Genomic DNA, 27,465 nt, shown 5'->3' on the forward strand with positions numbered 1-27,465 from the left:
CTCTATTTCAGGCCATGGCTGTCTGTGTCTGCACTCGTCGACTAGCTGGAAATAAAGCCACATGCTTGTCAACGCCACAAGCACAAGGGAGGCAGAAAAGCCCTGCTGGGCAGCCTGCTCAGTGAGCACACTGCGGGGCAACCCTGCAACTATTAGACACCTGCAAAAGGGGGGGGTGAGGGAAGAGGTGTTGTGAGCAACTTTGGCCAATCTGCACGCCTGTCTTTATAAATGAAGACCCTGCTGTGTTGATGCAGAAAGAAAGAGCAAAAGGTGAGAGCAAGGTGTGGCTCAAACTTAGAGAAACCAAATATGGATGCATTTGCTGAAATGTAGTCCATTGCGCTTTTCAGTGAAGTAATAAACAAGACTAGCAAGGTCAAATAGGAAAGAAAAAGCCATCTGACTAGATGATGCTGTGGCAAATAGTGACCATGACGGATCCTGGGGTGCCTGTAAAACTGAATAAATAACTTTCCCCCCCTTACTGCAATAGAGTCGGTTAGGACAGCTGTGCTGAATTCATTTGATACGGGTGCCTGCTGACAATGCTGCATTGCTCCGTCTCTGCAAGAAAGCATGTCGAGAGGGTCTGAAGAGCACACAGGGGCTCGCAGCTTTTCACCAACACTGAATGATTGTTCTGCTGTACAACCCAAGGCTCTGACCCCTGCGAAACCAAGCTAAGAGAAATAAACCATTTATTAGAGGGGCGGCCCCGGAGCTCTACAGTACGTGCAGATTGTCAGGGAAAAGAATCCGAGCTCTAAGATCAGATTTTGAGATGTAATGTTCTGGCGGCAGAGCCGATACGTGAGATGATAGGCGTCTGCAATGGCACACAACAAAATGTGTCGAAAAATGATGTGGATCCCACTCATTTTAGCATTTAGCGAGCTCTTGAAAGAAGGGAGATATAGGATAGTTCTATCTATCTATCTATCTATCTATCTCAATCAAACACAGACAGATTGCGACTTTTCATCTCTTCATAAGTAGACGATCAGCCCTCGCCCCTGGAAAAGTACAGTGAGACATGTGCGGCGTATGTAGGCCAGTCTGAATACAGACTGATACAGCATGTGCTCACTACAGTGGAGGTGGAGATCTAAGTATAATGCAGTGTGAGGGGGAGTGCAGTAGGAGATCACAGTGGAGGAGGAGAGCCTGTGTTTGCGTGTGTGTGTGTGTGTGTGTGTGTGTGTGTGTGTGTGTGTGTGTGTGTGTGTGTGTGTGTGTGTGTGTGTGTGTGTGTGTGTGTGTGTGTGTGTGTGTCCTACAGGGTCGAGGAGGTGTCAAATGGAGGAGGTGAGTGATGGTGGCAGGGCAGAGGAGGTGTCAGACATGGAGGTCTTGGTGATGGAGAGGGGAGTTTTGTACAGTACTGACCTGTGGGAGAAGTGTGTGTGATGAAGAGACAAGGAGAGGAAGAGGAGGAGGAGGAGGAGGAGGAGGAGGAGGAGGAGGAGGAGGAGGAGGAGGAGGAGGAGTTGGAGAAGGGAAAGCAGCACCAGCAGCAGGAGGAGAGATTTGTATTGGAGGTCACAATGAAAGAGGATGGTCGGTGAATGGAGGAAGCTAAGGTCTCTGTACTGTCAGAGGTCTATGCACTGTGTGTTTATACATGCATGTGAGTGTGTGTTTTTTTGTGTGTTCTGGCGCGCTTCTTTGAGCCCACCAGCCAGAGAGCACGAAGTTCTTATTTAGCACAGGAAGAGCAGCTCTGCTTAGCAACCACAGCCGCCCTCCAATCACAAGCGCACGGAGCAGACTCCAACCGAGGACGAGTCCTTTTTGAGAATGTGTGGAGTCTGACAGAGACCTCTAAATGTTGAGGTCCACACCTGCCCACACTCACACACATACACAAAACCGGTCTGTAATGTGAACTATTTCTCCAGGATTCAGCTCAAAGCCTTTATGCCGCTGAAGACAAAAGTGCAGTCACACCCCTCTGCGTGTCCCCCGCGTCAGAACTCAGCAGAGAATTCAAAGTTAATCTAAACCATCCTAATCCGAAAATTTTAATTATGCATATCCCAAAGAGCAAGGGAGACGTGTAAATCCTTAAAACATTCATTCCGCTTTTCCCGCAGCCACACAAGGCTCCGTGCTGCAACTTGGCACCGCACCAGTTGCAAGTGAACGATAGCAGCCCCGATTGTGATCTGCCAGCCATCAAAACAGGAGGCACGAGCACAATTTGGGCCAAATGCTGTCTGAACACTGAGCAGTCTGTTTGGTTTAGCTGCGTGAGCTAATCCTTATGATAGCTTTGGAGGTGGTCGGTGGGCGGATTGTAGGCGAGAGCAGCATGCCGATTTGTCATATGGCACCAGCAGGGCCTACTTCTGCTCTGGCTGGAGCTCCATTAGCACATCTCCAATGTGGTCTAACAGTTATGTAGCTTAGAGCTTAGGGTCATTAAGGAGAGACAGAGAGAAGATGTAAGGCAATAAATATTGCAATGTGTCTGGCCGCTAAAGTCTCATCAGGAAACATGAATTGTATGCACAATTTCACTGTTGGTTTCTCCATGTTGCGCACTCTCCGCAGTACATCTAATTCATGCTCTAATTAGAAAATTCCACAGGGACTGGTTATAAATTGTGAGGATGCTTAGAGTAGGACGAAGAAGGAGGAGAAAGACCATGGCTAACATTCATTCTGTCTGAGTGTATCCGTGTTCCTGAAGACGCTTTCCAGAGGAGATGACGGTTTTGATGTGCACTGTGGTCTCTGCATTCCAGGGGTTATGTAGGATTATCAGAGTTTAACCCCCCTCCCATGACTACAGCAGCTTAGTAGCTCAGCCAGCAGCAGATGCAGACTCCAGGATTTCCTGTCTCTGCACCAGATGGGCCTGACTCTTAATCACAGAGCTGGAAATCAGGAGGTGATCGAGGAGGAATTGATGATGATTGTGGAATAACACTAACCCATACAGGCATCTGTTCTGCCACTAAAGGACCGACGGACTGTCTGGCTTGTTGACTGCAGTCACAGCCAGGGCTCATCTCCTTCCTCATCTCATCATCGCTGATCAACACTAATCATCCTCCTCCCTCACTCCAAGAGTTACACAAGAAGTCTTTCACACATTAGCACTGTGCTGTGTCATCGAGGTTTAGAGAAGATGGAGCAAAACACTGAACATGAACTGATCAGAAATAGAGCTGGCCGGGCAACTTCAAAATAAAAACGTACAATATAACTTTGAAAACGTGCATGCATGCATGTATGTATGTATGTATGTATGCATTTATAGGGTGTTTCCTTCTGGTTTTGTTCTTGCTATTTGACTTTGCAAAGTGCTATATAAATACACTTTTAGTAATATTTGTTAATTAGCTTCTAAATATTCAAATGTAATCTAAATTAATCTTAGTTCATATATGAAAATCTTTAACCTGATTATCAATTTTCAATACATGCAGATTTTACATGAAAAAACAAATGATAAGTAAAAAATACATTTTTTTGCTTTTCACATGTGATTCTCAAAGTACACGTTAATGTCAATACTTTCACTCAATTAAGATTTTTAATGTATGCCGTTACTATTTGTAGTATTTTTATTAGGGCTGTCAAACGATTACAATTTTTAATCAGATTAATCACAGCTTAAAAATTTATTAATCATGATTAATCACCATTCGAACTATGTCCAAAATATGCAATTTCTTTATGTATATTGTTGTGGGAATGGAAAGATAAATGAAAGAAGGCGGATATATCCATTTAACATACAGTATGTATGTATGTTTAATATAACATTGTTCTGTGTGTCAAAATGAAAGACAGCCCACACACCTATAAATCATCAAACCGTGGGGTCTTATTTCATTACGTGTTGATTTCTATCACGATGTATAGAGATGTACTACAGCAAAAGTATTCTCCGTCAGGACTTCCTGCAACAACACCACGCCGTTATCTTTATTCTGATTGGCCAGAAGACATTATCAAAGATGTTCTATTGAGAAGACGATCACTACGTGACAAAGGTTTTCAAAACCGTTTCTGGTCTTCGGCATTTCCAGACAAGTGGCTACTGAAATCAATCTTACTAACTGCTGTCTGTGCAATTTACTCGGCGCGAGTTGGCGGACTTTATTTTGCTTACTTTAACATCATTTTTCATGGTGGGGCTAAGCCATTTCTTGGTATGGCTGTAGCCTACCCCAGCGCTGCCACTGGTGGGATGTATGGGGCGGGCCATTCGGCACATGCGTTAAATGCGTTAAATATTTTTAACGCAATTAATTCAAAAAATTAATTACCGCCGTTAACGCGATAATTTTGACAGCATTAATTTTTATATAGCATTTTCACAATATTTACTTTGTAGTATTTTTAAAAAGTAGCGTTGCTATTTTTACCTAAGTGAAAAATCTGAACACTTCTTTCAACAGTGCAAACATGTATTAACTTATGGAGGAAGTTGGTAGAAGTATATATATATTTTTTTTTTAATTTGAGCTTTAATACATCTAAAAACAAGGCAATATGGTTGAAATCAAGATAACATTAAAATATTATATTATTAATATGAATATTTTCCAATATGGTTATAATAATACATGATATCATTATATATAATAAATGGGGCATGACTGCTAATGTTTTTAGAATTAAATATAAAATATTAATTTGATGTTCTCTGTTCAAAGCGGCCATAAAACATTTGTGTAAAAAAGCTATTCCATAACTAAGATTTTAATTAAACATGGCCAGAATCATTGATATGGACACACATTTGTAGGAGAATATCATGAAAATACATTATAATTACAGACAATAATATTGAACTATGGCCCAGCCTTACATCTATCAGACATGCAGACACCACTACAGGCTCCAATCTGTCTTTGAGCACCAAACCAGGAAACCCGTGACAGGGCAAACTCTCAAGCATGGATTTCCCACCCTGGGAGAGGCTGGAGGTTACAGACCAATCCACACAGCATCCAAAGAAACAAGTCACCAACAAAGAGAAATGGCTGCACTTCACAGACTCTGAAAGCTCGGCCCTCAAACAAAGGAGGCGGCAGGTCTTTAGCACACATCACCCCTGACAGAACCCCAGCTGACACCCTTTTAACATGGGGTCACCCCTCGCAGAATGAAGGCCACAACCCCTGGGAGAGCCTGACACTCCTTTGCCTTGACATGCCGTCCCTGCTTTGGCCAAAACACTCCGTCCAGCAGCCACTGCATAGACGAGGTGATGGTCTTTTGGGGGGGTTGGGAGGGGGGGTTGGTCAGTTGGGAGTTAGGTGGTCAGGCGGCTGCTCTCAAAAGAACTAAGAAGTAAGCAATTGCAACAAACTACCAAGAAAAAACATTGGCTGCAGCAGGAGAAAATTAAGAAACATGCTCAATCTGAGCTAAATGCAAATGACGCCATGTGTATCTGGGTGATGTGGGCGGATTGGTTCCTAGCTGACTGGGTCATCGCTGGGCAGACAGGCCCATCAAGGACCAAAGAGATGCACGCTGTCAGCTTTCAGGGCTTCTCAGAGGTCAGCAGACAGATGGGAATGGAAATGAGCCGGCAAAGAGCTCATTTTAATCTGGCCCGCACAGCTGATCCAGTCATTACACTCTCCTGTTTACATGCAAACACAACTCGTATACTCACTATACCTAAAGATGCACACACTGCACAGGCGCATACTAACACACAGAAGCCTGATAGAGAGAAAGGTATTTTTCATTCACTTTCTGATAACAGCTAATAATTAAAAAACTGAATTCTTTACCTTTCAACACACATGATTGGTTTGCTTCAGGTTGGAAGCTAATTGTATTGAGTGAGCAGAACAATGGGATGTGAAATGGTATAAATTGGCCTCAGTTGAATGACTTTAATATCCATCCCATTAAGAAGGATCTACATGGTTCTCAAGAGTCCCCTTTTACTCTCCACTAAGTCAGATGATTGATCACACTGCCCACACTTCTTAGGGATTTTTTTTCAGTTAATTCTCAGAAGTATTCGACTTTGAAGGGAAAAAAAATAGTTTTATGCATTTCCAATCCTCTTTCTTCAATATTGTCATGCTAATCAGAAAAGTTAACATTTGAATTATTTCATGCAAGGTTCAAGGAATTTGAATTGGACTCCAAGAAATTTACATTTTTTGTCCGTGTGTCAGCAAAATAATCATCCAGTATCTGAAATAAAAAATAATGTAAGGATCTCAAAATGGCTATTTTTTTTAATGCAATCAAGCTGCAGATGAGAATTGTTTTATCAGTCCACTGTATATCCCTCCGTCCTTTATCAGACAGCCATCTGGCCAGTGGACTGGACACAAGGACATGTGATTGGAGGGTGTGAAAAGAATGGGGGAAGGTGGGTCAGTGTCTTTGGGGAAAGGTCAGGGGTCACGGCCCATTGACAACACATGTCAAGGCCCGGCTCACACACACCCTGCATCCTCTGAATAAGAAAGTCTGCAACCTCCTCTCAGCAATCTGCCCTCATCTCCCCATTAAGCAAAGAGCTCAATGAGCAAATGCTGGATTTGATGCAAAACAGACACAATGGTTCACTGCCCTTATTCCCCCTTCTTATCTGGCTTCTACTTGTGTGAGGAGGCTGGTTATTTTCTCGCACCCACAGCCTAGCAATAAAATAAACTATTAAAATAATTGTATATCACACTTAAATCGAGAAAACTGAACTTTTAAACTATTCCACAAAAAAAAAACACTTGCTTCATCAGCATTAATCTTCTCAGCAGTTTCCTGCACCAGTGCTGTATCTGCACCATTCCCCACATACAGTAGATGAGGTGGGAGTCTAGACAGATGACAAAGGCAGAGGAGGCAACCTTCGAGGCTCTTTCTTATTAATAAAACACTCGGACATCAGAGGGAGGCTGAGGCAGGCCGATAACATTGAGTTTTTGTTTCATAGGTAAGCAGAGCCAAGCGTGGTCTGCGAACCCCCCGCCCGGCCTTTCAGCAGCTTGGCCTGTCAGGCTGATGTATAGGGGGGGGAGCTGGTGTGCAGCTCCCGGAGGACCGGGCCTGTCTGCTAACTGGGACACGACTGACAGTGAACCACAGCCAGCGCACTGCCCCCTCCGACTCGCACCCTCCATGATGCTCAGGGCCTGAGTATATCACACACTGAAAGACTGTCAGCGCAGGACTCACCATTTTCAGAAGATATATAACTCACAGGTGATCCATCAAGTCCTGCTGACTTTAGTTAGGAAGAAATTAGCCACAGGTGCAAGACTTTTTTTTTTACAGACACATTTTCTGACTGTACAAAGCCTTTGTCAGGAGTCTGTGTTCAATTTGAGGGGAAACATGCTATAAATCAGCTTTGGATGTCTGTGTGCAGCGTGTAGGACCAATAACCTCCCCCATGTCATTATTTCAGACGTGTTTCTATAAGCCAACAGCATTTTCTTGAGAATGTTTCAAAAATGTTTCAAAGAGAGCACTGAGGTTTGCCCTGTGAGACATCTCCTGGCTCCTGCTCAGACTGGAGCAGCTCCATGGTGATGCATACAGAGATGCCCACTCATTAGCAGAGTCCCACACAACAGCTGCTCTTTGACGGAGGAACAGCCACCTCGTCTCCTGGCCCTTTGTCCAAAACTGAACATCTCTGACCCAAGCAATACAAACACATATCTTATCCTATCCTGACCAGCCACAACCCCTATCCTCTCTCTCTCACACACACACACACACACACACACACACACACACACACACACACACACACACACACACACACACACACACACACACACACACACACACACACACACACACACACACACACACACACACACACACACACACACACACACACACACACACACACACACACACTCTCATCCCCTTCCCCACCTCGTGGCACTATAATAGGCTTCCCTGCCCCCCTCTCCCCTCTCACACTAATAAAATATATCATCGAGTCTCCATTTATCATAATGCAGATGCCCTTGGGTAACCCTGAGGGTGGGGGGTGGTCCGGTGAGTTTTGGAGGATGGGGGGGGGGGGGATGCTGAGGGGCTTCAGTTTATGGTTAGAGGCTTCCCTGTCACCTCCTCCAGACATATATGAGGTGATTGAAGCTTCATATGAGGTGTTTCACAGTGCAGGCACACAGAAAGCTGGGATGTGACATGTGATTTGCATTATAACTCTGCTGGGAAGACAGTGACAGGCCTGATGAGAAGGAAGCCTTCTCCGAATTAATGTTAATTAATGCAGATGCTGTATAATGCCTGGTGTTGTTGAAATATCCACAGATACAAACAACACACCTCAAATACAAATACGTGTAAGTTAATAACAAGGTGTAACAAAAAAGACTTACTCTGCACGATTTACTGGACCGCTTGCCCGTAGGGCAATATTTTGATTTTAACTCTTTGAGCAGCTCCTCCAGGTGACTCTTTTCCTCCTTTCCGGAGTAGTCCGGGTCCAAGAGCACATAAGCCCGCCAGTTTGCGGAGTCGAATCCCCAGTGGACCGTCCGGTTCTCTAGTCTCTTGTGACTGTGGACCACAAACTTCTGAGGAGGGAACATGAGTCTGCAATCCATGCACTGGATGCAGGTGGCACTCGGGCTGGTGTAGAGTTCCGGGACAAACAAGCCTTTACACCGGCCAAAACATTCATGATATACTTTGAAGCTCTTCTCGGTTCGCTCCAACTCCAGGGAACCCAACTCCTTGTTGCAGTGTGGAGGGAAGGTGCCACCGTAGATGAGAGCGTTGCAGAGGCGCTCAGCATCCGTCTGGGTGATTAGCCCGCAGGACGGAGCAGAGAAGGGCAGGATGCCCACCACTTTGAGGATCTCCAGCTGGTCCGCTGTGCACCTGGAGCAGTAGATGTGCAGGTCGTCGCACACCGAGTTGATCTGCTGGAGCGAGAAATCTCTCAGGACGCTGTTGAGGATCTGCGGCAGGCACAGGCGCTTCTCACCGCCGACCGCGAAGCAGGAGATGGGCTCCCGCTCCAGGACCGTCTCGCACCTCTCCGTGGAGCGGTCGGACGGGATGAAAAGTGGACCTGACATTACCGGAGGCGTCTGAGCCGGCATGGTTAGCATCATCTCGACGGACTTTCCATCTTTACCGAAAAACGAGTCCTGGTGCCACCGAGCGGAGAACGCTGCCGGTCCGCCGAGAGAGCGCATGGAACTCAGATGAAACTGCTTCAGAGTTTGTTGAAGTCCGGGATGGGGCTGAAAGCTCGTACCCTCCATGTTGTCGCCGGTTGGAAAACACAGTTCAAAACTCAAAATGAAAGCTGAAATTGACTAATCGGATCGAGCGTCCTCAGCATCCGGCTACACGCTCAATAACGCGCATTTCCATGTCACCGGAGAAGCTTCCCAGCGCGTCCATTCAGAAAACTGACGGCTGCCGAACAGACAGGGGCTGTTCCTGTAGGCAGACGCAATTAAAGTCGACAACTCCGCGACTCAAAACTCGTATTATCCAACGTACAATCACCGGGTACCGTGTTTCGATACGCTCCTGCGGTTTTACGCACTCCTAATGTGCGCCCGAAATATGCCTCGTCTGCTCAGTCTGGCGTACTCTCAGTCTGTCTCCCTACTCACTCAATGTGTGTCTCTCTCTCTCTCTCTCGCTCTCTCTCTCTCGCCCTCTCTCTCGCCCTTCTCTCTCTCTCTCTCTCTCTCTCTCTCTCTCTCTCTCTCGCTCTCTCTCTCTCTCTCTCTCTCTCTCTCTCTCTCTCTCTCTCTCTCTCTCTCTCTCTCTCTCTCTCTCTCTCTCTCTCTCTCTCTCTCTCTCTCTCTCTCTCTCTCTCGCCCTCTCTGTTTGTTTGTGTCTGGTTCAGTCATTGAATCCCAGCCAGGAATGTGACTGACTCCCCGGGCTGGCTCTTCCCTCAGACAGCTGTTCCTCCCTCTGCTACATGGCAGCTGCACATTAAAAAAAGAAAAAAATCCCTCTGAACCGAGGGGAGGGGCTTAAGAAAATATAGTGGATGTTGGAAATTAAAAAATAAACTTTCTTATTTCATATGTTTAAGCCTTAGGATCAGCAGTTTAGTCATTTTCGGAAACTTTTTTGAACATGTTAATTTAATAGAGCTCTACTGTATTTTTGTTTATTTGCTTAAGAAGGTCAACCTGAAACTTTAGACGTATGAGCTGCCGGAAGGTAACACAGTGCATTAATAGTCACGTAGGCCTACTGTATTTAAGGATATGTTTAAATATATAACCCTACTTGAGTTTTTCCATGTTATGCTATTGTACAGTATACTTCAATTCCAGAGTTAGGCCTACTTATAGGCCCACGTTAAAAAAAAGTCATACGGTGTTACATGTCATCAAAAGTTATTCTACAGAAAAAAACCGATTTAATATAAAGATCTCAAGAACAACTGTAACAGAATAGTCATATTATAATCTGTAAACAAATATATCGTAAAATGTCATACTAAAGAGGCTGTCATAAGAATGTCCTCCTACACAATTATCTTATGGTAGGCTATGTCATAAAAAAAATCATACAGTTGAATATCATGGAAGAAAAAGTCATAAATAAGTCAAAAACGTCATAAAAATGTCATTGTATAGTATATCTTAAACAGCAAACAAGTCATAGCTAGGTAGGTCCTAAAAAAACATACATTTTTTGTCATATTACAGTATGTTACAACTATTTCATAAAAAAGTCCAAGTGAAGTATGTCGTCATAAATGTTGAAAATGTTGATAAAAAGTGATAATATAGTGTCTCGTAAAACAATCACACTGCAATATAGTAGTAGATATTAATAAATGTCATGGCATGTCATTAAAAACTATTAGAAAAGTTGTAGTACTGTATGTCATAAAAATGTCAAGCTATAATTATTTTTCAGAGGGAAATTACATCAGATATTTTCTCAACTACTTGTGTTTGCCAATTTCCTCAATACCCAGAAGTTATGCATTCAATGCAGGCTTTTACATGTACGCACGTCGCGCAAGTAAATAATGTGAATAGTGCTGCCATTAATAAAATAAGTATGAATAGATGGATACTTTTCTATAAACTGGCTAAGGGTTAAATATCTCCCTTTAAAACAAATATATATATATATATATATATATATATATAACCTTTATTTAACCAGATAAATGTGTAATAGACTAATTTACTAATGGTAAATGTTAAATATAAAAGCATTCCAATATAACACCTATAGTATAACTAAAACTGACAGGTCGAATCAACCTAGTTTGGACTTTACCCTTTTCAGCCACTCGAGGGTGCTGAATATTAACCGATGATTATTAAGACATATCACAGTTGGTGCAAAAACAGAAAGTCAAATAGGGAGTTTGTCAATGTGACAAAAAATAAAACAAAGCAAACGTCTACAGTTAGATTTTATTAACAGAAAGCACAAGGAAGATATCTATCTCTTTCAAAATAAATACAGCTTTATCAAAGTTGCAGCATGAAAAATCATCAAAAGTGAGTGGCACAAATATTTAGAAGACCTACTTACTTCTACTGATCTTGGCATATAAGTGAGTTAATGTTTAAGCAATTAAACGTACAGAAGTATTTCTCAGTGATATTTAACAACAAAAAGTATAAAATCTCGACATGATCATGAATAAAATAGAAACACATTTATTCACCACTTTTTTTACAAACATCATACAGCATAGTTTAAACATTTAAACACTTAAAAAGTCCTGAAAAACAATGCATTGATATCACCCATTCTGTACCAGAATATCCAATGGTTTGGTTAGTGTTACAGTAGATTATAACCGTTTTAAGAATTGTACAGTTCACACTGGACATCATACAGAGGGCGCTTTCATTTTCAGGAAACAGTTTGTTTAAGACAACATACTTAAAACAAGCGATAACAAACATGGACAATACATTCTACATTTGTGGTCTCAGTGCATTACCAATCACATAAAGGTTGCACACTGTATGATACTTAATAGCAGAATTTCCAGAAATGTTTTTCCCTTCAGCCCTTTTGAATCACAACAATACGGTTTAAACTTCTCAAAACTAATCAGGAGCAACCCACCCGGAAAAAGTCCTTTTTCTGTCAGATGAAAAACAATTATATGAGTTAACAACATTGTCCATTAAAACACACAAATAGCTATTAAATAAAACTGAAAGGCATGTTTGGCATAAATGATGTCAGGACAAAATCTCAACTTTGACAGCAGAATCTTTAACACAGAGACTTAATTTTGCTTTATAACAGAATAAATATGCTGATCGCAAGCGTCAGTAATAAAGACAATGTTCTCATGGCAGGGGTGTCTCTCCTACCGGGCCTCTATCACGCTGTCAGCGAGAGACACTACTCTAATTCTGGCACCTTGTTGTCATATTGCGGTGGCGGGGTGATGGGTTCAATGGTCACTGGATTTTGTGTGGGGGTGCGGATTTGAAGGCGGAAGTGCTTCAGGTGCAGTTTATCTGACTTGATCCTCCTCACTCGGAGGGGCCGCAGTAGACGGCTGGCCCGGCTGGTGCTGCGGGTGGGCAGGCTGGGGTTTGAAGTGAGGCCAGGGGGGTCAGAGAGGGGGTCAGCTGAAGCTTCAGCCAGAGCTGTTGCGGCATCATTCGGAGAAGCGTCTTCTGTGGGGTTGTCAGTGGTCTGTCTACCCTCGTTTTCCACAGCAGCTAGGATGTCCTCGTAGGACGGCAGCTGGGAAGTGCTGCTGCGAAGATTGCTGTGGCGGACGGGGTAGTCATCGCTGCCAACAACCTCCTCGTAGCTTGGCACGTTGAATGTAGTTGGGTCTGCAGCTCTGCAATAGAACGTCAGAGATGAGCCTCAGTGGGAAAGTGCAGTGTAAACAAAATACATAGGAAAATAATTAAAGCTAAAGCTGCTATGTATCGGTTTATTTGCCACTAAGGGGGCCTCAGAAATAAGCTGCTAATACTACATTTCCAAATGATCCCTCTTTATGCGGATATGATGAGGTGTGGGCAAACCTTTTCAAATGTTCACATCCAGCAGATATAAAGCCACATTATCATTATCTTGTTTGTGTCCATCCATCAAATAAAGGTAAATTATTCACTGTCTTTTATGAGTTTGTTGGTCTCTACCTTGCTATAGTATTTCACTAGCTATCTGTGTCTTTGTGTGGTCTGGTACTGAGTGGAAGGTGTACAGCTGCCCACTGAGACCAGAAATGATGCTATGAGAGCGGCGAGACTTACCCAAAACAGACTGTGATTAGTAAAAAATAACTGATGGGCTAAAAGACACTTAAAGCCTTGTGGAGTTGTGCTGAACAGAAGAGTCCAGTCATAATTCTTTCAGACTTTGTTTCTTTGATCCATTGTTCCCCCCTAGAAACCCTCCCATAATAAATATTTTTAGTTGGACTTCAAACTATTAAATTATGTGACAACAATATCGGTCTTATTGAGCACGATAACTAATTTAGCCAGATCACGGTATTGATGAAAATGTAGGATTGTGGCTTTTAATATTGCAGGTAGAAATGTTTCAAGGCCTGGAGGCCTGTATATTTCCAATACAAAGTAGCTTTGTTCACACCACCAGATATGGAACGTAGAGAAAAAGAAAAAGCCACTACTCACTCCCCGGGCACATGGTTCATGAGGGGGACTCCTGTTGCCACTGCCTGGCTGCTTGCGTTGCCTCGCCTCCGATTGTTCCTCACGCCAAGGAAAATGGATAAAAGCAACATGGCGGCACCAACTCCAACCAGCACCATAGCCACTGTAGAGGATTTTGCTTCTTTGTCCTCCTCTTCCGGATCGATGGTGGTAGGGTTACCGGTGGAGTTGCCTGCTGAGTTGGGGATGTCCTCTCCGTCCCTGGGTATCACGGTCCACACGATCATGACAATGCCCAGGGCAATGAGTCCCACTCCCAGGGCACACAGGGCATAGTGGGCCCCTGAGCCGGAGCCCTCTGAGCTGGAGGCTCTGTTGGGACGGTTGTCGTCACCGCATAAACCTCGACTCGAACACATCCCTGCAGGACAAGCTGCAACACAGAGGATCACAGTGAGAAGAGACCACAGATAAAGACTTACACTGTGAAGCTGTCATTCTGTAATCATATCAAATGATTCAAGTAATGTGATTTGACAAAGATGTATTTGAACCATGATGAAGTTGTTATGCAAACCCATGTGGTTTACAGGGAGCTTTTTCTTTTTCCAGAATTGTGCCTCCTTGACAAACGTCTTTTTTAGTAGTTTTACAATTGTGGATCAGTCATAAGCCATCAGCTAGGCCTGAATGGACCCTCGTGGATGCTCAGGCAGGCACACATGTAGATTTACAGTCACATGAATGGCTCCAACAATCATTATCCAATAAACTACTGATTATTTTCTGAATAATGGATTAATAGAATAATTGTTTCAGCTCTAATCCTATGGTTTGTAATCAATCACTGCAACAGTTTGTGTGTATAACAAGTTCATTGTAAGACAAATGCCTTTCGGCTTTGTCCTGCGTCAGGTTCCAGAAATCGGTCAGTCACACATTTCCACAAAGGTCCATCTTTAACACTTTAAGTACATTTACACATTCAATAATCATTGTATCTGTATGCTGGACATTTTTCTCCAAGCGTTTTTCATTCTGCATGTGCAAGTGACAGTCTTCCTGCAGCCTCCTGTCACAAATATGCATTTGTGAAAAGATTATGTTTTTTTGAGCAACAAGAGTGAGAGAGAAGGATGAGAGGAAAACAGGTTACATTGAAACAACACATGTGGTAGCTCCACACATGTTTTAACATGAAAAGCGAGGAGACAGTTTCATGGAGCTGAGTGACTCACACTTAAAGAATGGCGCGACAGAACAAAAATGGCCTTGGTGATGAAAAGAGCATTATAATAATATGTGTCAAGGTTTATCATGACACATACATTATTGGCCATTGAATCATTCCATCAGCCAGTTTAGTTGTATCAGGAGAATCTGCACTTAACAAACGGTCCACAACAAACAAGCAGATCAATTAAAGTACAGATTCAAAGAAAACAGGGTAAAATAAAAGTGCCAAAATCTATGGATCTACAAGGTGTGCATCAGACAGTAAACACGTTCAAACTGCAAACTCATTGTTTGCTGGTCTGAAGTAATGGTTGTTTCCAGTAAAATAAATGCATGGCTACAAGACAGTATTACATGTGAACACTTCAGGGCAAATGTTTGAGGTGACATGGATGATAAATGACTTGACCTTGTGATACAGAGAGTCAGCTGGAAATATAACAAATAGGTTGTTCACAGAAAGTAGCCTCTCTCTCTTTTTGCACCTATTGTAAAGTTTAAGAGTTAATCATCCTTACATAAACACGTTTAGGGTTTCCATGCTTTGCATTTTTGGAACATTCTGTAGATTCTTCCATGCAATAGGTGCAAAAAAAAAAGTAAAACACATTCTTTACTCAATCTGTCCTGACTTTGGAAATGCCATTTTCAATATTTTGAAAAAATATATATAGAAGATAAGTAGCTAGCTAGAAAAGCTTTGGAAATAAAAACATATCAGTGTCTGAGGCACCTATTAAAACTGAACTACCTTAAGGGTAAGCACAAACAATTACAGGGCTGTATATTTACAGTACAGAATACAATTATTCCCAGATCCATCCTAGTGTTCCCCTAAATGTATTAGCTGTGCAGTGGGATTAGCAATTCTGTAAACTGACAATGTGTCAAATAAATTGTATAGATCTACTGTATGTACATCATAAATTAAAGTGAGTATTTCCGTTAAAATTGATATCACTATCTGGCCGGCAGCTGCTCTATCCTCAGGACAGGATTGACACACAAGTTGGGTTTACGCATGAACTGATGGCATTTTGATTCATTATTAAAGAGGAAAGTATTCAAGCAAGTGACCAATTTGCCTAAATGCAAATTAATTATTCCAACCCTTAGTAAGGATCACACCCTGCAATTAAACTTCCTCTTATTCTGACAAAGAAATGATGGGAAGGGCAGGGAAGCCAGATGAATCTAATGTAGGATCCAGAACTCTCTGTACACAAGATGTAAAGAGTGGTAAATGGTATTGATACACACAGGCACCAGAATCAAAGTGCATTCACTTGTGATACTGAAGCTGGCGTTAGTTCCTTTCTTGCAGACTATTAAATGTCTCTTTGATATTGAAATGTCTATAAGATAACATAGGTCTGTGTTGTAAATACTAATAATGTGGTATTTTGCGTACAATGTTAAACACGTTAACTAAACTATTTTCTTGCTGTGTATGGCCATTTTAAAAGCATTTTTTTATTATTTTAATATTGAGTTGTTTGAATTTGATGTTGTTTTAAAAAATATTTTAAATGTATTAGATTGTTACATTTATTGGTAGTTGACGTCCCTCAGAGTGATTGAAGTTCCTCCCAGCTGTTGTTTGAGGGGGACAGTTGTGATTGTAACAACAAGGCCTCATCTGAAAACTAAAGTCAGGTGTTAAATGTCCTGCTGTTATTGTTGACTTAAGAAAATGTATTTGAATAGAAGAGTTTATTTTGCATGTGTGAATGTGTCGTATTGTAATATATCATTTTTTGATAATATTGTGATTACACAGCTCTCAAACACAGTTTCTGTGGTTATTAATAAAGTACAAGACCCGGTGCAACTGCTCTGATCCAATACACTGCATTACTACATGGAGAAGTACCGTATTTATTAAATAGAACAAATATTAATTCTGAAATGACTACACAATTCTACAATCAGTCGCTTTCAGGAAGTCATGATTCAGGTTTTCAATGACATCCCTTTCTCAAGTTTGTTTACCATATATATGTTTCATACAAAACAGAGTATGTAAAACAGGAAGTAATGCTATTGATTCAGTATTGTTAAGTTTCTCTACAGTAAATAAGAAGTGGATTTGCCATGACGAGAGAAAACTGCTGGATCTTTGCAGCCCTTCTTTAGTATGCGTCTGATCACTGAATAAAACACCAGGATAACTGCCTGGACTACATACACTGTTGATGACCTGCATTTCATTTATAAGCTGTACAACCTCCATAATAAAAGGCAAAACAATGTAACCAGATTGTATGGTGGTGCTGTAGTCTGTCTGTAATTGTGTTAGTTTGCATGCTGACCTTCTTTTTTTTTTAAACTTGATCTTTCCTGCATGCTAATGGCTGGGCGGTGTGCATGGGTGTGTCCTGTTCAACACCAGGACATTTCCAGCATTAAAAGCAGCATATCCTTCTATAGTGGCAGGCCTGCCGTCTGCTTCTTTTAGGCTTTCAAATGGGTAACATTATTTGCTACAACAAATGAAATATTTCTCGAGTTTTTACGTCGTTCAGCAAGCGGTTTTATTGATTGTGAAGTAGGAAGGGACCTCAGAGGGAGGACACGTCCCCTCAATGGAGCAGCACTAAAAACTAAATGTATCCGGACACAAACAACAACAAAAAACATAAAAATAAATTCACATCGCATTTCTTGGCTCTGGTGAATCTGATAGTGTTTATCGTCTAACCTTGTGGAGGAGATCTGGAAGAGGCCTTACCTTTCCGCCGCTCACTGCCCAGAAACTTCACTCCTCACTGGTGAGTTACCTGAAGCACGCAGGTGTTTTCAGGAAGATCTCACGAGAAAAGAGGAAGACGACATAGACGCGAAAAACCGACGCCCTGTTCAACTGAGATTTTAAATAAAAAATCGCTCAATTCATAAATAAAAGGTTAGCCGCTACAGGTAAGAATGTTTTAAGAAGAACTTTGTTCAAATTCCAGTCGTAGTGAAACCTCCCTCCCCTGGTTGTACCGACGGTCTGTCCCCCGCATGGTCCTAGCGCCGCCCCTAAACCTCCTCTGGGGACAGGTGAGTGGGACAAGGACACACCCGGAAACAGAACAATTAAACAATATATTACAACAAAACAAAGATAAGGTAGTTAGTCAACACTTTAATGTTATGTGTGACCTAATTTCATTCAGAATATTTCTAAAATAAACAATTATTATTATCTTATTTTTTTGCGGTGATTATCTTTTCAGATATTTATAAGTCCATCTATTGCTTTTTTTAATGCAATAGTCCATTATATACAACATATCTAAAATATCCCAGAAGTCTTCAACCAGCTTCTTTTGTTTGACCATATATCATATCAGATACATAAATGCAGCCAATCCTCACTATTGAGATGCTAGAAACTGGTTTTCAGAATTTTGGTTGACAATCACTTAAACTATCAACCACTTTTTCTCTTATGATTATTGTTACAATCGTATTAAATCCAAATTAAATCCCGCCTTGGCTTTGCAAACTTTTTCCTTTATTTTGTAGTAGAGAAAAATCAACTATTATAACGTGTTTTGGTCTTAGGTATTCAGCTCATATTATTTATATTTATCTTCACGAGCATAAAGAGTACACAGCTCACAAAAACAGTAGCTGTGGCTTCACATCTCAGAATGATGGTTTCACACAATCTTCTTTAGTGGATGAAGTTGACCAGTTTTTGTGGTTATGAATATGCTCAATCTCCCTTTTTTATTTAATTTCAACATGTACAGTATACAAATTATTGCTTAAAAATGTGTTAACACTGGGCAAACCACATCTGCTGAGAAGGAAGGTGGGATACTATAAAAAGCTAGATATTATGAGATTTTTTGTGGTGAGAATGATTTTGTCAATTGCTGTTACCAAATACAATAAATATAAGCTTTGATCAATGAAAATGTGAAGAAAATGTGACATGACAAAAGTTGTATTTGATGTAATTTAGCAGAGGCTAATCTATGATTTTAGGCATGAGCATAACTATAGGTCCCCCTATGCCATAGAGATCAGGGGACCACATGGTTTTGGGTTTAATGCCTTAACTGTGGCTGTTAATCATTGAACTATGTTCTGGCAATCATGAGGTTTTTTGTGTGTGCAAAAGGTTCCTTTATATATTTTGTTGGTGTCGTTTAATTAAAGGTATCCTTGATATGGTTCTTTAAGGTGTGACTGCCTCTCAGACTCACTTAAAGGTTAAACAATCATTCAATCCTATGTGAACAAAATGAAAAACGTATTTTTGATGCAATAATAAAGTCAAAATCTTTTCAAAAAGCTATGTGACTAACATGACTCTTGGTCACTTTCGGCCATGTTTCTGAAATAGCCCTATCTGCACTACAAATCCGTGTCACTTCAACATTTTCATAGGCTAATGAATCCCTTGGTTAATGTTTATGAGAGACTTAAATGAAGTTGTCTTGAAAAATAACAACGACAGGGCTGTGATAGATAAGTTGACCATCATTTCAGCTTTAATGTCGACATACATGAAATCTCTGACAGCTGGGGAAGCTAAACATCATAGCAAACACCATTTGACTTTCCTTCTGTTTCCATACAGGTTTGAACTGGTCTAATCTTCCCGCTTATACAAGTTTGCCCAGAAAGTTAAAGAAAACCTGTTTTCTATTTGTATATTTCACACGTGAGTTTTCATGCTCAGGAAGAAACGTTACTGTGTGTTGTAAAACATGATTAAACCTTACAAAATATACCATTACATTCTCTCTATTTACTTTATCATATAAGTCACAGAATTCCCTTTCTTCAGTGCTCATACAGTATAAACATGTATCAATTGCTTAAATCTTTACACATTATCACTTTCATAACTCAACATTCAACCGTGTGTTTCATCTATACTGCGGGATGTTCATTTACATTCAATGAAAATCAAAAGAAAAGCTGTTCTTTAATTAAAGAAAACATACTGTAAGAAAAATATGGATTTTTACCAGTTTTAACATTCCAAAATATAAAAAATGGACTACTATTTGTTGCAGTATTAATAACATTTATGATTACAGATAACGCCTCAGTGTTGGGCTTCTGACTGCACAGTGCACACACAGTTCATGTCTCCTCAGAAGAATAACAGAGGATATGTATCTCTACCGTAAAATGTGTCTTTTTTTCCTACATCTCATGTATTATTTTTCCTTTAATGTAAGAAGTAGTTAGAGCAGGACACAACAGTGCTGTGAGACCTGTTTGTATAAGGCATCAAAGAAGAACAACACTGTTTTCAGCTATTTTTGGAGGTTATTCAAAATGTAAGCCTTCTATAAACTTGTCATAAGAAACTCATCCAGACATTTAGTTGGAAATCTAACAAACTAAATTATCTCCCTCTTCCTTATATTTACAACTATCAGGTCAAAATGATCTTTGTTTCTATTCAAGTTTTGTTTTTATATTGGACAAAATAATAATATATTGGAATTATTAAGGGGGAAAACCCTTTTAAGACTTCATCTTTAAAGTCCAACGATGCCGAGTGTAGGTCACTCTCAGTACAAAACAACTATAATACAATAACAATGTAAACAATGGTAACAGTGTGAGCGATCTGGATGGCTGATCACACGTTGGTGATTTCTACACTCTTGAAGGTGTGCATGGGGCTGCCTCTGGCCCGCGGGACGGCCTGGACCCGGGCCTCTCGGGGCGGGGAGCCGCAGCCGCCGTGGAAGCCCAGACCGCGCTCCACAGAGTGGCTGCTAGCACGTAACCTCAGCGGACTCTGGGAAAACAAAGGGACATTAAACAAAATGTGGATTTTATTTCTCAAAGTCAGAAATCAAATCAAGAAAATAATCAAATCCACATATTGTCAGTTAAATAGAAGTGAGACTGTCTAAAAACGAACACTACATTGCAGACTACTCACTAATGTGGATACATAAATACAGTCATAGTCTTTTAATCACTCGACACGTACTTCTTTTATATCCAGATTGTTAAATCATGCTGCGACAAACAATTCACATTTCCTAGATTTGTCACCTTTCCAAACCTTGAAACATTTTTACTTCCCCCCCTTTTCGAAATCCCATTGTCAACATCAACTCCCATGAGGGAAAACATCCTACATGAGGAAGGAACTTTCTCTCAAAACTTAGATTTTTTTCTGTATTCATGCATGTGTTGTTTGGGAGGAAATTGCAGCTGCTGAAGGTGCATTAAAACAAAACTGAACAAATATATATTTGTATATGTAAGCACAATATCTGCTCCTATAATATGATTTGATTGTGAAATGAAATGATACCTTGCCTGATCTTCTCATCGACACCCTCTCCTCAGCAAAGCGCTTTACAGCCACAGGTGAGGCAGAAGTGATCACTTCACTGCCCTGCTCTGCACTGCTGTGAATACAAGGAATTACAAATGAATGTATGTACATGATGTTTAAATGTAATCCTTAGATAATAACATTATTTTCACAGGGTTACAAGATCCTGGTGTTTTTGAAGACAGCTGGAATGGATATATGTTTTATGGCATAGAGCACAATCACATGTTGCTTTAAAGAGTAGAACAAAGAGTAAACATTATGCACCAACACAGGGTTTTAATCTACCTGTTAGGGACGGCGAGGGATTTCATCTCCTCGTACAGGTGCCGATGCAGCATGTGCTTGTTGCTGGGGATCCCAATAGCTTTTGCCATGGCGTTTGAGTCAAAGGACGGGTCCAGAACCATCACAGCTCCATGAATCCCTTTACCCTGAAGATTGTCTGCAAACTCCTGAGGAGCACATAGAGAACCCACACACAGACGTCAGACTTTACATACAGTCCTGCAGGAAACAATACTGGTAGAAAGGTCACATTATATTGCAAATATCAGCCAACCATAGTCATGGCCGAGCTAAAACAAAATGTTTTGTTTGTTGCCAGGGGCACAGAAATATAGTGTTTTACTTTCAAGAGCTAAAAGTTAACTAAAAATAAGCTGGTCATAACAAGAAGAATGAGTGTCTAATGATGGGTAAAAAAAAACCTCATTGTGAATCCAGAATGATTTTTTGCTATTTTGTCTATTGTGTTTTCCTCTGTATTGTTTAAGCAGTGATGTGGCAACACAAGAGGGTGGTATCTGCATCCAATTGCAATCTGCAACGGGAGATACCGTCCCTGACCTACCACCCACCTTGAGGTCTATGTCTCTGATCCACTTCATTACTCTGTGACTCGTCCAAACAATGGGCTCTCGGTCTTGGTCCTCACATTTTGCCCGCTGTGCCTGCAGGGCCTGCAACAAGACAACATCATTTAATGCCCAAGCTCTTGTGTGGCCGTGTCTGAAGACATACAGAATGAGGTCATGGTAGGATGAAGGCTGCGGAGATCATGCACTCAAGCTACAGGTCTGGTGGATAATAATGAAAATCATGTGTAGTTTTTTGAGGGTAGTCGAGGAACTATCAATACATTTCTTCTAATCTCATGAGAATTTTGTTGAATAATCTGACCTCTTTATCAAAGTTGAGTATCTGCAAGAGCTGGATAGCCAGGAGGAGACTGGTCTGGTGGAACTGGTCACTGATGTTGAGTAATCTCTCCAGGTCTCTGCGGCTCAGAGAGTTCAGCACCCGGCCGTCCACCAGATGGGTCTGAAAGGTCTGCGAGTACTGAGGCAACCCCACGTCATTCAGCCACGATGTGGCAACCCAGTGATGGTCCAACTCAGATGCTTTGGATAGCCTGGAAGATGATTAGACACCACAAAAGATGGTAGAACATTTAATATAATGTACTGAAGTGAAAGGAGCAACACAACACTGTGAAAAAAAACCCTGACAAGGTTAAGTCGTGAATTAGAAATATCATAAGCTAAATATAATTACAGTCTCAAACAAGTGCCAATGATGCTTACAAATGGTCTCTGATAATGTTATACTATTAAATATGATATTGATTTTACTAATAATTTACTAATAATAATAATAATAATAATAATAATAATAATAATAATGGATTAATTTTGTTAGCGCTTTTACAGGTGCTCAAAGTCGCTTTACAGAGATAGTGAAAAGAAAAGAACAACAAATAAATATAGTTGAAGTCAAATTGAAACCAAGCAATATAACAACAATCACAGATTAGAAGCCAGATTGAAGAGGTGAGTTTTTGTAAGTTTTTTGAAGGTGGTGAGGTCAGAACAGTCTCTGATGGGTTGTGGGAGTGAGTTCCAGATGGAGGGGGCAGCGACGGAGAAGGTAGGGTGGGGCCTGGTTGTTGAGGGCTTTGTGAGTAATGAGGAGGACTTTGAAGTTGATTCTTTGACAAACGGGGAGCCAGTGGAGTTTCTGGAGGAGGGGAGTGTTGTGGTCTCGGGAGCGGGTGTGGGTGACTATGCCCGCCGTATGTTCTACAACATACAACATTATGTTGTAGTATTTAAACTATTTTATATGATGAAGTTAGGTTAATTATATTTAAATATCTATTGTACACAGTAAAGCTGTCAGATAAATCCAGAGGAACAAAAAGGACAATATTTAAATCTGGATTGTAATGGAGTAGAAGTATGAAGTAGTATGTAAAGACAATGCCCATGCACATCCTTAATTACAGTACTTTATTAAATCTACTTTCAAAACTTTTTGTACAACAACTAAATGTTTTTCAGTGTTTAATTTGTTGCAGCTCACCCGTGGTCTCCTTCAGCTCTCCTGTAGTCCTCGATGGCCAGCCTCAGTTTTCTGCGATGAATTGGGTTACTGATACCCAGACCCAGCTCCAGGTCCTCCTCTGTCAGGCCTAGCAGCACCTAAAGAGCACAAATACAGGTCTTCATCAAACAAGAACAGCCTGATACCGCACTCTCAACCACAAAGCAAACAAAAGACCCTTTTACCAAAGGCGTACCTTGCCACTTTTGACGTTTTCAGAGCAGGCTCGGATGTACATGGGCATCCCCATGACAACCTCCAGCCAGGCCTGCACTGCACCTGCCCTCCACTGCGACATGCATGTGTTTCTGGTGAGCTCGGCCTGCTGGAGGCGGTCCAGGTGCTCCTCTCCGTCAGACAGGCTTTGCTGTGTGAGGCTGTCAGAGTCTGGATCGGTCAGGAGAAGTTATGGTGTGGCATACAGGAGGGGTTCAGGGTCAGAGGGATATGGAAATCAAAAGAAGTGACTCTTCTGGAGAAGGGTTAACATCAAAATCAGTGGGTGTTTACATAAAAAAGACACCCACTTCAAGGTGTAACGATACAGAGCCGCAAAATCTTTGCTACAGTAAGATATTAGAATCTCTTTTCCACAGGCATTTGGATTTCTGCCTTCTGCTTGAGTTTATTTATTGGTCAGAGTAAACTGGATGAAAAGTAGTTTAAACCGTTTTTAAATATGTGTTAAATGCCACCAAATTGCCACTAGGTGGAGCCAGAATAATTCTTTGAAACTTCACTTCCTGTGTCTTTGAATGACTCTTGTGTATTTTGAATAAGCTTACCAACTAAGGCATCACATAAACAAAACGATATAGTCGTGTCCATCTAAACCTGAAGTCCATATGCAATACAACCCATTTAGATTTTTCATGAGAGCGTAGGGGTCCAGTGAGTTCTATAACAAGTTTAGTGAAGTTGTTAAAATACTATGTAACAAAAGTAACTATCTGATGATTATGAAGAGACTTTAGACCATTCGGAGAATGTATTAGAGACACAGGGATTATTCATATAACATCATGCTCCTGCCCATTAACCACCTTTCTCAACAGCAGGAAAACACTGATTCATACTGAACCAAAAATCCAGGATGAACTCTGCGTGTTTACCTGACTCTTCTCCACATGCTGACAGAAACGCTGCATGCAAAGTCCACCGCTTCTTTTATTTAAAGAGAAATGATACAAACTGGATCTTTTTTTTTCAATGGACCTGAGTGATATGAATAATCCCCAGAGTGCAGAACAGACAGCAGGTATTCACAGATGGGGAGTTACTCACGGGCGGGAGAGAGCTGCCATTAGAAATGGCAGGAGAGGGAGAGACACATTAGACTGGGACACAAGAACAAGATTACTCATGGAACAGAAAACTGCCACATAGGATGTATTCAGTTACTAGTTTTATTTTTAAAATAAGATTTCATTTCAATTATAATTCATTTTTGTAAATGCTAAAACCTCCTCGACATCTGGCTGCAACAGCTGCAGCAGATAAATATTTGAAGTTACCTCTACTTTTTGTCTTTTTAAATAAAATACTTCAATAGATTTAATCTTTTATGCAACATCTCCTAAATTACAAAGCATTTAACATAGAATTATTAGAGCCACATTTGCATAAATGAGGAGGGATTCTACACAAAGCAACAACAGAAAAAGGCCAAAGGGACCGTGCATTCATAATGCAAGGAGAGATAACTCAGCTAAGGGGAAAGGTAACACAGGAGCAACACAGGGTTGTGGATATTATTAATTTGATTGGGAATGAATGGACATCTAATCAAAGCAACAAAGAGGGATCATGCAGGTGTGTAATGCACATTCCTTCGTCTTATATTGGCATGTTAGATAGCGCTCAGTAAGATATGAGTCAGACATAAACAATAATAGGCTAGTGCTAACAGTGACAGAATGATACGCAGGTCTTCTAAAGATTACTGTTTAACCTTTGGCACTTGCACATGTGTTTCTACTGCAGTGCATAGCAGAGGTCTGCCTGACTAAGCATCACTGTTCATATTTTGTTTTTGCATTCAGGTCCGGGCAACTATATTTTTTAAGGATGTTTGCCCTTTAAACCCTTGGCCAGTTGTTATTTATAGGAACTGATAATATGATGTTAATCATAACATTGAAAAGGAAACCTTCACAAAAGAAATCCCTGCCACCCACATATATTTAAATACTGTGAGCCAGCATTTATAAAAAAAAATCTTGATAGCAACAATGTACCAGCAAAGCCTCTCAAACTAAGTATTATTTTTCAAAAAACCACAGACTTTGGTCAATTATAACTCCAAGTGATGAATTTCTTTTGAAGCCAATCAGGTAATATCTCTTTCATAATAAGAAATAGGCCAAGAGTGGTAATAAGAAGAACATTAGATATCAATGTAGCAAAGCATAAAAAAAGCAACCGTAAAGTAACAAAAGCCAAATGACACTTACATTAAAAACACTAGATTCACAATAACTCCTACAGTATTTACATATGAACAGCAGTCCTTCAAGTCTCCAGTTATAAAAAAAACAAAACATTAAAGACATTTGGAAGATAATACAGCATTAACATGTCTACACATAATAGTAACCCCATTTATATATTTATACGCATGTAAACATATATACATATGCATACATGTACATCTATAAATATATATCTAATTTACAAACATACAATTTAAGGGCGATATACTGTACATTTAAGGGGATAGCAGTCTCTTTCAGGCTTCTCTTTTAAAATGTACCCGCCTCACCTTCACACACAAACACTCTTTACACACAGTTAAAGCCAGGTGGATATCCACACAAATTTAACACACACACACACACGCAGGTTCACACAGGCAGGCTCACACACTCAGCATCACCAGTCGGCATCCTCCTCTATGTAATAATCAGGGGTGGCTGTACCATCAAACAGGCCGGGTTCCAGTGACTTGCGCTGCTTGCCTCGAGCGAAAACCCGCGACAGAGATCCCAGAGTCATCTTCTCCTTCTTCTTCTTACGCTTCTGGTCCTCCAGATCCTCCATGGACTGAACGGGGCAGAGCACACAGGAAGCTTGAATCTGTCCTCTCATACAGAGTTAAAGAAATACTTTGACATTTTGGGAAATGTGCTTATTCATGTTATTACTGGTTGAATAAATGATTACTGTACAGTAAATATGAAGCTACTGTCAGCAGCTAACAGTGGATTGGCCAGGAGCAGGGCAAGCAGGCAATGAGCAGGGTAAGTCATATTAGCTAGGTTGCTATGTCTTACGTTGTTCCATTTGCTTTACGTTCGGCTGTGTATACAAAGTTGTCAACTCTCTGTTTTTTTATCTTAAGCAATAAAGAAAATCAGGACAAATGTCTTTTGCGTTAAAGCTGTCCTTATCTACGACAGCTGTATAAGTCTGTTGTACTCTGACGCATCGTAAATCACAAAAATCCAATGTCTGTTGCTTTAAGCTCACTGATTTACAAGTAAGTATCTAACACCTAAGTGTAACATCTGTATATTTGTGTTGCTCTCTAATGCTGGTCTATTTCTATTTTGAGATGTTTCTATTTTAGAATTGTTTATTTCTACTCTTTTAATTTTGTATTAAGTGCAATGCCTTGTTTTGTTGTATGCTGCTGCAACAAAAACATTTCCCAAATTGGGATTAGTAAAGTACATCTTATTTTATCTTATCTTAAAAGGAACCATATGTGTATTTCACACACATTGTTCTGTGCTGGACTGCTTCTTGGCTTTGCACGGTAACTACTTGGAGTCGGGCTGCTGGCTGTTTTCCTCAGCAGGAGGAATTATAAGCATATTTCCCAAAATGTCCATATGTTGCTTTCAAGTGACTTAAATGCAAAATAACATCAGCGCCACCACCCAGCAGGCAGGCTGACACCCAGCAGGCCGACAGAACAGAGGGACAGACACAAACAGCAGAAGA

General features: G+C 40.9%; 3 protein-coding genes across 9 annotated transcripts in view; all 3 read right to left on the reverse strand.

Moving 5' to 3' along the window:
- The window catches only part of skib (v-ski avian sarcoma viral oncogene homolog b), a 30,500-nt gene extending 20,848 nt beyond the window's left edge, over nucleotides 1-9,652 (reverse strand). Inside the window, exon 1 of the mRNA XM_079685759.1 lies at nucleotides 8,355-9,652. Coding sequence (XP_079541885.1) covers nucleotides 8,355-9,248 — 894 coding nt within the window. The 5' untranslated portion in view covers nucleotides 9,249-9,652. The remainder of the gene's footprint in view (nucleotides 1-8,354) is intronic.
- A 1,722-nt stretch (nucleotides 9,653-11,374) lies between these two features.
- tmem51b (transmembrane protein 51b) lies at nucleotides 11,375-17,855 on the reverse strand. The gene is made up of 3 exons (XM_079685765.1): nucleotides 17,554-17,855; nucleotides 13,608-14,019; nucleotides 11,375-12,799 (listed from the first exon to the last, which is right to left on the reverse strand). The coding sequence occupies exons 2-3, from the start codon at nucleotides 14,003-14,005 to the stop codon at nucleotides 12,346-12,348; spliced, it is 852 nt and encodes a 283-aa protein (XP_079541891.1). The 5' UTR covers nucleotides 14,006-14,019; nucleotides 17,554-17,855; the 3' UTR covers nucleotides 11,375-12,345.
- Nucleotides 17,856-19,290: 1,435 nt separating this feature from the next.
- Nucleotides 19,291-27,465, reverse strand: part of kaznb (kazrin, periplakin interacting protein b) — a 110,838-nt gene continuing 102,663 nt past the window's right edge. For 4 of the 7 annotated variants that reach the window (XM_079685753.1, XM_079685754.1, XM_079685756.1 and 1 more), the window contains 8 exons: nucleotides 26,439-26,562; nucleotides 23,717-23,907; nucleotides 23,500-23,618; nucleotides 22,318-22,549; nucleotides 21,996-22,097; nucleotides 21,424-21,590; nucleotides 21,112-21,208; nucleotides 19,291-20,583 (listed from right to left, as the gene is read on the reverse strand). In XM_079685753.1, the coding sequence (XP_079541879.1) occupies nucleotides 20,422-20,583; nucleotides 21,112-21,208; nucleotides 21,424-21,590; nucleotides 21,996-22,097; nucleotides 22,318-22,549; nucleotides 23,500-23,618; nucleotides 23,717-23,907; nucleotides 26,439-26,562 (1,194 nt within the window). In that variant the 3' untranslated portion in view covers nucleotides 19,291-20,421. Of the gene's footprint in view, nucleotides 20,584-21,111; nucleotides 21,209-21,423; nucleotides 21,591-21,995; nucleotides 22,098-22,317; nucleotides 22,550-23,499; nucleotides 23,619-23,716; nucleotides 23,908-24,908; nucleotides 26,563-27,465 lie in introns of those variants that run through there. The other 3 variants (XR_013808979.1, XM_079685757.1, XM_079685758.1) reach the window with 3 other exon arrangements.

This window comes from Notothenia rossii (assembly GCF_949606895.1).
Source record: "Notothenia rossii genome assembly, chromosome: 5".
NCBI lineage: Eukaryota > Metazoa > Chordata > Actinopteri > Perciformes > Nototheniidae > Notothenia > Notothenia rossii.

Coding starts and splice junctions, on each gene's coding strand:
- tmem51b (XM_079685765.1), bottom strand. CDS start 14,005: ATGTGTTCGAGTCGAGGTTTATGCGGTGACGACAACCGTCCCAACAGA. Junction 12,800..13,607: donor ATGAACCATGTGCCCGGGGA/GTGAGTAGTGGC, acceptor GTTCTATTGCAG/AGCTGCAGACCCAACTACAT.